The following is a 12,023-nucleotide window of genomic DNA, read 5'->3' as shown; positions in this document are numbered from 1 at the left end:
CGCGTACTCACGTCAAATCGCCAATTTCACCCAATTTCACACATATTCTCATAGCATTGATACCAAAACAACATTCACGCATAAACTAAACGGCAAATATTCAAGGGAAGTTTAGTGTGAACGAGTCTTAGAGTGAATTCTCAGCAAATGACTTATTTATTGGAAAAGGGTTATTCTTCACGTCTCCTCAAGTAACGTCATGCACACCTACGTGTAGTTTAGCCCTCTTAATATTAAAATCTTAGCACAGCCTTCCAACGATTTCTCTCACATTCTGGGGTCTCAGTACATTTAAGTAGCTGCCGATGATGTAATGAGCAAATGTGCCAGAAAAGGCGTAAGATGAAACCTAAACACGAGACCCTGCTCAACAAACGGCGGTAGACCGGCTTTTACTGAATCTCCTTCTTACTACACATCTACATATTTTTTTAAAATTTTTTATATATATGAACTAGCGAAAGGTTTGCGGACAACATTTGTCAAGCATGTGAAAAATAATTTCCCTTTAAAACAGCATTATCAGTTCCTTTCCGACCCATTCTTGAAATCTTCATATGACCAACGGCAATATGTGACTGAAACAATCCTAACTTTTAAATTCGGGCCACTGAGTAAAGAACAAAACATCTGTAAATCAATTCAAATCACAAATCAAGAAAATGCGCAAAGTGGACATGTGTTGTCAGACTGTGACTAGTTGCTTTGTCCAGTCGTATTATACCGCGAGTCTGAAGGGTGGTGTCCCGAAGATGTATGAACGCCATTGCTTCAAGTTACATTGCATCCATATAGCATCGGGGTCAAAGACTTTAAGACGAAATTTTAGTTTATTCTACCACTGACTAGTCAACCTTGCTCAAATGAACTCTTTCTCTTCCAGTCCAGTTGTTACAAGTAAGAATCTTTCTCCATTTCGTGTTTTTTAATCTCCCTTCTTCTTTCACGATCAGTTGTCGACCTCGTTTGAAGAATGCAAGTTACGTTTTGCTTTTCTTGTTTCTTTTCTTTCTTCTTACATCTTCAACAGCCACTTTTTCATTATCTTCCAAATTCGTTTCGGCTGTGTATACCAAAATAAAACGAACATTTAGACAGTTGGCACATAACGAGGAAAAGAAAAAAGCATTTACTTAAAGGACAAGAAAACCAGCGGATGGCAGCAGGACGAGAGAAGATAAAAGACAAACTAACAAACAAACAAAACAGTAACATAAAGGAAAAGAAAAGGAAAGAAGAAAAAAAGGTGCCTAGCCTAAAAACTTTTCTTCTATTTCACTAGTGAAAAACTTTTGTCCCCTTGAGGTAATTTTGACTTCATTTAAATTCCTCCGCTATTTTTCTTATTTTTTTCTTTCTAAGGTTGCCCAGTTGACACTAAGTCTCTTAAATCATTAACAATACTCTTCACTAAAGATCACAAAACGATGTGTTTAGCAACACATCATTTTGTCCCTCAAAATACTCTTGTTTCTCTATTCACTTAATACCTTTGATCCCTGGCATTATAAGGGATCCAGTTTTAGTCGGGTACTTTCCACTAAAACCAGCAGGAATCAGAGGTGTCTTCAGCAAACCAGTAAGTTCCGCTGTAAAATAAAACGGCACAGATATAGATTGTATAAAAGTTTTACCAATGAATGAAAGGAGCACTTGACTCAACCTAAGCTAACGCTAACCCACACCTACCTTTACATACTTCCCTTTCACATAGAACTCAAACGTAAGAACCATGGGAACAATAATCCACACCCCACCCTACTACTACAAGCCAAATGTAACCCATTTTGATTGCACTGAGATATTAGCCTGCAAGATCCATTATTTTTGGTGGGACTGTCAGTACAACCATTGTCTGCCTTAACTAAAGGTTGATTACCTTTCAATTGCTTCAGCTTAACTTGTCGCTCTTTCTTTTCTCCCTGATCTCCGAGATCTTCCAGTCTGTAAAAAACTCTTTTAAGGAAAATAAACTGAACAGGACAGTTTACAAAATGTGACATCAAACCTTCAAGGCAGTAAAGTTCCAGAACACCAGTTCCGCCCGTTCCGTTGAAATGTTTCTGACAATAAATGCGTTCAAGCCCAAACCACCTAAGACTGATGTTGAAGCTACTAGTCTAGTTAGTCCCTGACCACGTGATAGCACACAGGAGCGTAATGATCGAGAATGTGCATGTAAATGAATGAATCATCTCATCGAAAAAGATACAAATCTTCGTCAACTTCAATGTCCATAGCTTTGGCAGAGGCAAGTATCCAGTCATTACTTGACTTTTTGCGCCTAAATCTGTGAATATGGTTCGATGGCTTTCATTAAAGGGGGAGTTTAGACAAAGAGAAAGGGAGGGGAGGGGGGGGAGGGTTGGAAGGAATTGAGAATGAAGGAGAGAACATCCGTAACTGCGTGAACAATTCTTTGTGCGAAAAATGCTGAGCTGTCGAGCTCGATTATCAATTTGGGCCTTTTTCTTACGCGAAAAGACAAACAAACAAAACAAAAAACGAAGAGCTAACCAAAAGATAATTGCCATATTTCTCTTTTCCTTTCTTTCTTTTTTTTTTTTTCATCTTCACCTACTTGTGTTCTTCTTTGTCAATTTGCTTGGCGAGAGAAATTCTTTTCCTAATGGAGGACATAAAAGACACATCAACTGGAAAGGAGTCTAGCTCGTTTCCTGCAACACAAAATTTTAAAAAGAATAAAATCAAGAAAACAAATATGAACAAAAAAATGAAAGAAACAAACGAATGACACGAGAGACTGTAAGTTAACCCTTAAACGCCTATTAATGACTGGCATCTAGTTTCTTCTGACAGCATCACTCCTGAATCAAACATAAAGGTCACGAGAATACAGGGAACGACCACCAAAAGAAACTCTTGATTGTTAAACAAATTCTCTTTGTTAGTTCCATAGAAAATTCATGGAAAATGGTGTGGAGAAAATGCAAACTGATTTTTAAGGGTGTAAAGGGTTAAATTGTAGTCGGGCTCAGTAAACTCCTAAAGACGATTACGATGTTTCTTTTCTTCCTAAAATATTGGTTGCGGCTAAAAGAAATATTTATCATCTAGAGGGGTATCATCTTCGTGCCATGACAAATTTTCTTAACCATGTGATCCATAAGAGTGACCAGCCTCCAACTTCTCCTAACGACTGTCACCCCCAAGTAAATATTTTTAAAAAGGTTATAAATGTATCAAATACAAGATATTGGGTACTTAACCTCTAACCTTGTTATCAAATGGGTATCCAATCATTCTCCTGTTAACAAAGCTATCCTTACACGCATTAGGTAGGATAACCCAAGTACAAATGAACGGAGTAACCATTACACGTCATCAACCCAAAATGCCTTGCGTACCTAACAAGATGGCGAACACGGGTAGTTCGAACTTGCCGTGAAGGCCAGTTTTGAAAGCGGAAAATAAAATTAACAAGGTTACAGGTATGGTTTTAAGGACCAGATATCTTGAGCTGATACATTTAGAGCCTTTTTACCAGTATTTGTTTTAAAACTGCAGGTTCTCTTTAAAGCCACGAGAATAGGGGACATGATCACCAACTAAAGAACCTCTTGATTGTTACACGAAATCTCCATGTCAACACCTTAAGAAATATATAAAGAACAGTATGCATGGAAAATATGCATACTAATGTTGAGGCGTAAAGATTTATCTAACTAAAAAGGAAATTTAGACGAATGGCACCTTAAACTGAGAGAGATTTCCAAATAAACTTTTAGAGTTTAACTGTTAAAGAGATACGTTGGAAATAATAAAGACACATCACCTCCATTAAGTGCCTTCATAATTTTCTTGTGTGATCCCATTTCTTCTGGGCCAACAAGAACGACACTCAGACCTTCCCTGCTTGCTCTAGCTGTCCGTCCACTGCGGTGAATGTAAAGCTGTTAACGAACACAGAGAAAGAATTTAGGAACGGAGGATCACATGAGGTGGTTGCGCTAAAGTTTATATAGTTACATTGTGGTTACATCATTACACAACAGTTCATTGTTAAACGAGATACAACTGAGGACGATAAACGATAACAAACTGATCCTTCCATATAAATTGCATTTGGAGAACAGAGTCAATTTTTTTTCTAAATCAAAAATCATTAACTGAAATGAATTGTTTTGGTTTCGGTAGGTGAACCTCACACATATACACAAATCGGAAACAAAACAAAGATTTAGAAAATGAAGTTTTAAAAAGAAGTAAAGAGATACAATAACATAAATTTAGAAAAAGAATTCGGACGTCAACTGCGTTCGAACTTTGCCATCCACATTCTGGTTGAGCTTCTCTTACAGTTGAGACTTGTAGCCCACACCTTGGTCAACGCATGGTCGGTTGAAGCAGCGTGCCTCCCAAAGCCTTTTGTCAAGGTAGAGTTTCGCAGAGAATGAAAGCACTGCCGCCAAAAAGCAATCGCTCCCGTTCCCGCCTGCCGCACAGGCTAACCAACTGCACAAGCTAACCAACCGTACACACATACTTACACGTACTTACATCAGGGTCCTTCGGGACTTGATAGTGAATTACATGCTCAACAGCTGGTATGTCCAAACCTCTCGCGGCAACATCTGTAGCCAGAAGTAAGCCACTCGCACTTTGCTTAAATCTAACAGGCAAGAAAAAAAATCAGCCAAAATTTCATGCTGGTGTAAAATAAGTCCTATCCAGCTTTAAATATTCTCTGAGGGGGGAGAGGGGCGGGTTTTAATCAGTCAAGGCGATCCAGTTATAGTCTATATATAAAGGAAATTCCATTGTCAATCAGGATTGGTTTAATAGGTCAGTCAGGTCGTAAACTAAACTCACTGTTTTGATGAAAAAAAAATAGTAATAAGATCATGATGATTCTGATCCAAGGCCACATAACACGCGTGTCGCCTCGTGTTTTGCGCAAAGCAAGTTGCAGAATAAAGAACGTGAAAGACGCAACAGGAAAAAGCACATTATCTACAAAATTAGGTTCCTAATTGTTGCTTTGATCTGTTTTGCTGTTTTTTTTTCCCTTTGTTTCGTGGTTTTTTTTTGTTCTTGGTTTTTATTCTTCTTTTTGTTTGTTTCATTGTTTTTTGTATTTTCCATTTCAATCAGTTTTCACCCGACCTGTCTAAATTCTTTAATCTTTGCCTTTGTTGCATGCTGGCGTGAAGAACCCACGGGTCAAAGTCCAGTAGCCTAAACAAAGAGCCCAGTCTCCTCACACAGTCCACGGTGTTGGAGAAAACCAAAGTACGGCCTGGGTACCGGGAAAGGAAATAGTAGAGATATAGGTCCTAGAAAGAAAATTCAAAATAAATCTTAATGAGGTGATTTTTACAACAACTGTATGTTTCGTAGTTCTCCTTCGATTTCACTTGGTACACCTCTGTGGCTCCGTGGATCATGTTCCTAGACAGTGCGGTGTACATGTAGATGCATTTGGCTCAAAACAATAATAAAAAGTAATAAAAAGTGTATCCTGGATCTTGAAGTGTTTCGCTTCCTTGTCAGCTCAACTATTACAAACCTTCTCTTCAATTGCACATGAGATCTTTGCTTCCGTCAGGGTTTCTACGGTTCCTCTCTTGTTAGTGACATCGATAATTTTACAACTGTTCTTCTGCAGCCCAACTTTGTCCATCAGCGACACTAAAAATGTAAAATGCAAAGAGTATTGCTGTTGACGGAAGAACACAAGCCGATCAACTTAATCATGTTTAACTATGATGTTAGATAACAAAGACAAAAGCAAAAAAAACACAATAAAAACTTTGACACACTTGATAAAGCCGCAAATTTTTGGGTTTTAAATGATGGATAATTTAAATCATTTCATTCCTTCAGTAATAGCTGATAAATACGTTGATACTATCTCTAACTTCTATTACTCTGAGTCAAATATGCCGTGATTTACCTAAGCCTTCTTCACTTGTGATCTTCTTTTCTTTTCCTTTCCTCTTAAAAGACTTTGGAAGAGTTAAAGTTGCAGAGAAAATAAACTTCTGTAGATGTCTTCGCTTTGCAGTTCCTTCATCTTCATCATTATCACTGCGAAAAAGAAACACTAAAGTTAAAATTTTATAAAAGAGAGTCATTTACCTCAGCTTACAGGTTGACTGTCAACAAAACCATTTCAGAAAGAGAAGTCTGAAAAAATTAAAGTTTCAATGGAAATTGAAGTCCATTGCTAATATAAATGTAGATGTGGTATGTACCTCTTTCTATGAACGAGCTCCAATATTGAAGACAATTCTTGAAAGTGGCCTTGCTCCACCATTCTGTCTGCCTCGTCAATTACAAGATATCTCAAGTGCTCCAAACGGCAGACATGCTCTTCCCCCTGAAATTAAATGCCGCGAGCAGATATCTCTAGAATCATCCATTTGATATAAAGATAAAAATACACTCCAATTTGACTGTTGGTTATTGAAAAAAAAAAGAAAGAAAGAAAAACACGCCAGGTAATAATGTTTACATAGCAGTGGAAAATGCTTACAGCTGTGCTTATTATTTTTACGGCGTTTTACGAACGGAAAAACTTACGCGACATTGGAAATCCAACTTTATGCTGAAAACTACACAGATCAACCGATCTCAAGAGAAACATACCTACATGTACAAGTGTGTGTCGACTGTTTCAGAGCTCTAAAAGAAAGTGAATCAGTACAACTTATGATACATGAGGTACTTACATCGGAAATCAAATCCCACAGTCTTCCCGGGGTGGCTACTATTATCTCAGGACACTTGTTTAAAAGTCTCTGTTGTTTTTGAGGTGCCATTCCTCCAACCACAGCAACAATCTTGGAAAAATAAATTTCAGTTTCAATTGTTTATTGATTCAAATAATTTTGAGGGACTTTGCTTGCTGGGTATTTCTCTGATAAAAGATACACGTTGAAACAGGACTAGAAGGGGTGGCAAGGGAGGGGAGGGGAGGGGAGGGGGTAAATGGTACATCATAAGGGGTAGGATTGTAATTCTCTGAACAAAAGGGTTTTTATACACTTTGCTGATGAAGGGGCGAAGAAAACATAAATATTTCAGCCCAGAATATGATACCACAAAACAATACAGCAAGGCGTGAAATTGCGCCTAATACAGGCGCCAATACGATTAAATTTTTCTCTTTGGTAACCGAATCCTGAAAATTAGTCGCCAAATTGGCGAATGAGTTAAAAAGATTTGTAAAGATAAATCCGCAGCAAACTTCCTCGTTAAGTTTGTTTCCAAAACAGGTGAGCTTGAACGTTGTATATCATCCATCCCAGTGTCCACTTTGTGGCACGTAAAATATCTTTTTCCTAACATAATTTTGGAGGGTCTATCTAGAACGCTTACAGCGGAGAAAAATAGGTTTTGTTTGTCTTTAAAAATGGCGACCAACTTTTTTCGAACTGGCTACCACTTTGAAAAATTTAAGAGCCAAGTGGCCACCAGGAAAAAAAAACTACACGCCCTGTACAGTTTATGTTTATGTCAGCGCTGACTAATTGTCAATTTAAGTTGCTTTAGCTTATTGAGGCTACAAATTGATGTTTCCAAAAGAGAATGTAAAAAACACTTTCCAAACAAGAGATAGGTTTGCCTTCTGCTCTACTGAAAAAAATAGTATTAAATAAAGGCTATCGAGACAAAATTGACTTATGCCAATAAAAATAAAGTGATAATTGAGTTTCTAACAATGGAAAACAGAATCTAACTGTGGAGGTAACTTCCAAATTGTCAATTTAAGTACATAAAGTTTACCTCTAAAGATGTATGTTTTGCAGCCTGTTTGAGATGATTTTTTATTTGTATAGCCAATTCTCTGGTTGGTGTCATTATCAATGCCAGGAGTGGTTTCTTGAGCTTGGATGTTCCATTACCAGTTTCTGTGGCTTCTGTAGCATTATTTTTGGTAGCATTTTCTGTAGTTTCTCCTGCTTCTTGACTGGTCTTCTGGCCAAGGATGTGGGTGAGAATTGGAATCCCAAAGGCTAGAGTTTTACCTGAACCCTGGTAAATACATATTTTAAAATTAATACACTTAAATAACATCCTCCTTAAAAACCAGCCATTTGTGAAATCAAAACTTCTCTCAAGTGATTTTATCATAACTTCAACAGACAATTTCAGAGCATTATCCAACATATGATATGAGAACTAAGAAACTTACAGCAATGTTATTGTAATGCACATTTTTGCATAAAGAATATTCTGCCAACCAACTATAGAGGAGGGAAGAACTATCAATTTATTTCTTAAGAGATTAAAATTTAACTTTCATTCTGTCAGTCTGTCAGTCTGAGTTCTTTCAAGAGGTACACCATACACATACTTTCAGCTCAACGGCCCTCCTCAAGAGTGCTTTAACAAAAGTCATATTTGTAATTATTCAACACTCTCTTAGTACTTAGACATTAATTCAGGTCAAAGACCAGCTCTAAAGTAACAGAAACTGTTTGCTATAATGTGTGGGAAAGTCTTCTTACACGTAAATGAGCAAGGTGTACATCATAGTAAATACATGTACATGTTGAAAAAGGATTTTTTCCGCTCTCTCTCTCCCTCTCAAAAAAAAATAAAAATAATTATTTAAAAAAGTTGTGGAACCAAGTAAACAAACAATGGATATAGTAAAAGAGACTTCCACCAATCCAACTGCTCTGATTCAACTCACTGTTTCTGCTGCACCAATGATGTCCCTGTGGTGGAATATTGCAGGTGGAAGGGAGAGAGTCTGTATAGGGGTTGGTGTAATAAAACTTTGTTCACTGAGTCCTCTCTGAACTTCTTTGGGAACACCAAGGACTTCCCAAGCACTCACATCTGCCATGGACTCTACAGTTTATTTCATTCAAAATGAACAATTTAGCTATAAAAAATGACTGCATCTCAACCTCATACTGTAGTGTTGGTAGGAAATATCATATTATTACAGTTGTATGTGTTGTGGTTCAATTTTATCCTTGGCTCAAATTTTATTTTATTTTATTTTTTTTTTTTGGGTATTGCAATGTATGGTAATGAGTTTGAAACAAAGGAAATTAAAATTTGAACCAAGGATAAAATTGAACCACAATATATGCAATGAGTTATTTGTACCTGGCTGAATATGAAATATGTCAATGAAGGTTACATAATCTAAATCAATGAATACTTTATTAATAAATAATAACAATCATAATAATAACCAACTTATTGGTAAAATTACATAATTTATAGAAAATTATATCTTTGCCAACACAACATTATCTACACAAAATGTGCCTGATTCTCTTGTTTATTGAACATTTCATGTGCAATCATAGGAGTAAAAAATTGTACTTTGTTTGGTGCATTTCCCATCCATAATTCCAGAAAGTAATTCTTACCTGGAGGATCTTCCTCCAGTTTATTGTCAGTGACCATTTCTACTCTGTTTTGCTCTTCTGACTGGGCTTTACTTTGGGCCTTGTTTTTCTTTTTCCTCTTCTTTTTTCCCTTTGTCTGTTGGTCATTCTTTGTGCTTTTTTCAAGTTGTGTGAGTGGTGTGGTATCTGTTTGTTCCTGATTATCCTGAAGATATAAAATCAAAGGAGAATACTGTGTAGCTTTTTTGTATATATTTTTTTTTCTGTGAGCCAAAATTTTAGAGAAAACCAAAAAAAAGCCTGTATCCTTAAATACAAATAATTTTACATGTATGTGTAAAGACTGAAAAAATGAATGATCCCTTGGGCCAGTGCAGTCTGCTGTCTTTGAAAAATTAAGGACAAATTGCTCTCAAAATGATTCTGATGACTTGATGTATTTTCATGTAGTTCTTGTGGAGAGTATTACTGTTGTTGTTGCTGTTGTTTCTTTTTGTTCGTTTGTTTGTTTTTTTTCATTTAAGGTACAACTAGCAGTTATCTTTAGTTTGTTTTGTTTCTGATATCAAACACACCCAATCTAACCCAGGAGTCAAGTAATTCCATTTGAGTTGAATTGAGTTGATTGAACAACATTTTCAACCTTGCCTTGGAACAGGTTGAGGATTATTTATTAAGTGTCATGAAATTTGACTTTTAATAGGACATTTCCACCTTACATAGCCATGGGATGGTTCATTCAGATTTTCAGTATCACAAGATGACTTAACTGCCAATTAACTTCTGGTGGGACATGGTTTGATGTGACTCTGGTTTAAAGATTTAATGAATGTAACTGCAGAAGTTACAATTCATAGACCCAACATTTTGACACTCCTATCTAGTGCCTTCATCAGGGGTGATCTAAACACTGCAACAAAAGGTCCTGTTATACCATCCCTAATTAGCTACCTTTTTTTCTGACAAGGTGTAAATAGGTGTCAGGAAGTAAGCCGCCATCATCATTAAAGGAGCGCAGGTGGAGTTAATATGCCAGGCTTCCAAACAAAGGCGCTGGTGGTAATGCCGATTAGCAGTGATAATTTTAGAATTATCCCCCCAGTTGTATGGTTAGTTAGGCATGTGTGCTCCAATAAAGCTGAATTTTCTTTTTTGCAAAAGAAAGCTGCTTTTTGATGTTCTTTCAAACGTGTACCAAGCTGTGTCACAGTCATTGCAAGGAATAGAATAAATGGCATCAGTTTGTTGTTCTTTTGTGACAGGATCCTTAGGTTTGGCAAAAATATGCCCCAAAGTCTAAGAAAACTTTTGAGCAACTTTAATGTTGTGGCTATTCAAAATTTTCTTAATGGGTTCCATAACACCCTGAATGTCAGGAATAACTGCAAAACCAATCACCGGTTCCCTTTCATCAGGCGTGCTACTAGTTGTAACTGGTTTTTGGTAGTTATGGAGAAATGTCTTTGTATGGCCATTTGCCTTTTGGACATTTGAAATATGTTTCCTCTCCTCAGCCTTCGAATTGAGTGAAGATGGTAAACAGTCAGCCCTCCTGAGTAAAGTTTTGGCTACAGACTTTTTATGGCAAATAGGGTGGTGAGAATCGAAAGCAAATTATTTCTCTGTGTGGGTAGGTTTACGACCTGATGCCTATTTACACCTCATCACAAAAAAAAGCAGCTAATTAGTGATGGTATAAAAGGACCTCTTGTTGCAGCATTTGGATCACCCCTGATGAAGGCATTAAGACAGGAGTGTCAAAACATTGGGTCTATGAATTTTAACTTCTTTGGTTACATTCAATAAATCTTTAAACCAGGGTAGTATCAAACCATGTCTGATTGTCCACCTGGTGGCCATGTTAACTTTAATATAACTTCTGGTAGGTTGATACATAAATGATTCAACCCAATTTGAATGTAATGGCAACCCTCAATTTTGTGTCAGTATAGACTGCACAAACATGCATTTATGACATACATGTATTTTATAAGATTGGATGATGCACAGTAGACTTCATCCATAAAATTTGCTGGAAATTCTCCCATTTATTACATTTAATAATTAAAGGTGAGTAATGATAAAAAAATAAATAAACAAAAAAATTGACATACGAATATATTTTTTCCAATTTCTCAGTTACATGTACATACTCAAACTTAAGTCAATTACAAGGTAATTCACCACGTGCTTGAATCTTATTTTCTGAATTTGACAACGCGGTAGGTTTTAAAGCACTTTAAGCAATTCACCTTCTGCAGCGACCGTTCTTTTATTTTCTTCTTCCGAGCTGGTCCACTTGTACCAATTCCTGCTAGTTCTTCTAGATCATAATCTTCCATGACTTCAAGGGACACAAATCCATCCATTTCGCCCGCAAAGAACGAAGGATCGTCCAATACTACTGGTTCCCATTTCCGCTTCTTCCCTTTCGAATTCTTCTCTGTCATTATGGAGCAATGAGCAAAGAGCTTTAACTGAGAAACTGAATGTAAACGCTCTTTTGAATAACAGCAACAGTTCTGGTTTATCCCTAGAGAGTTAATAAAAACACTCTCACGTCGTCCGCCATTTTAGATTACTTGCCAGAGAAAGACTGGATATGAAATTGTACTGCGCGTGATTCAGATAGGAGTCATGCGCTGATTTACCATGGCAGATCTTTTCTCTCTTCGCTGAATCAGC

General features: G+C 36.9%; 1 protein-coding gene across 1 annotated transcript; it reads right to left on the bottom strand.

The window, feature by feature from the left end:
* Positions 1 to 378: 378 nt before the first annotated feature.
* On the bottom strand, positions 379 to 11,936 carry LOC149045168 (ATP-dependent RNA helicase DDX24-like). Its single transcript, XM_089208051.1, has 16 exons — positions 11,591 to 11,936; positions 9,360 to 9,543; positions 8,666 to 8,826; positions 7,753 to 8,001; positions 6,696 to 6,806; positions 6,219 to 6,343; positions 5,918 to 6,051; positions 5,531 to 5,652; positions 5,128 to 5,297; positions 4,522 to 4,633; positions 3,797 to 3,914; positions 2,582 to 2,678; positions 2,213 to 2,290; positions 1,880 to 1,944; positions 1,491 to 1,589; positions 379 to 1,063 (listed from the first exon to the last, which is right to left on the bottom strand). Exons 1-16 carry the CDS (start codon positions 11,786 to 11,788, stop codon positions 981 to 983), a joined length of 2,106 nt encoding a protein of 701 aa, XP_089064177.1. The 5' UTR covers positions 11,789 to 11,936; the 3' UTR covers positions 379 to 980.
* Between the last annotated feature and the right edge of the window lie 87 nt (positions 11,937 to 12,023).

Source organism: Pocillopora damicornis, chromosome 5 (genome assembly GCF_964200805.1).
Source record: "Pocillopora damicornis chromosome 5, jaPocDami1.2, whole genome shotgun sequence".
Classification (NCBI taxonomy): Eukaryota; Metazoa; Cnidaria; class Anthozoa; order Scleractinia; family Pocilloporidae; genus Pocillopora; species Pocillopora damicornis.
This window is presented reverse-complemented; position numbering and strand designations above follow the sequence as displayed.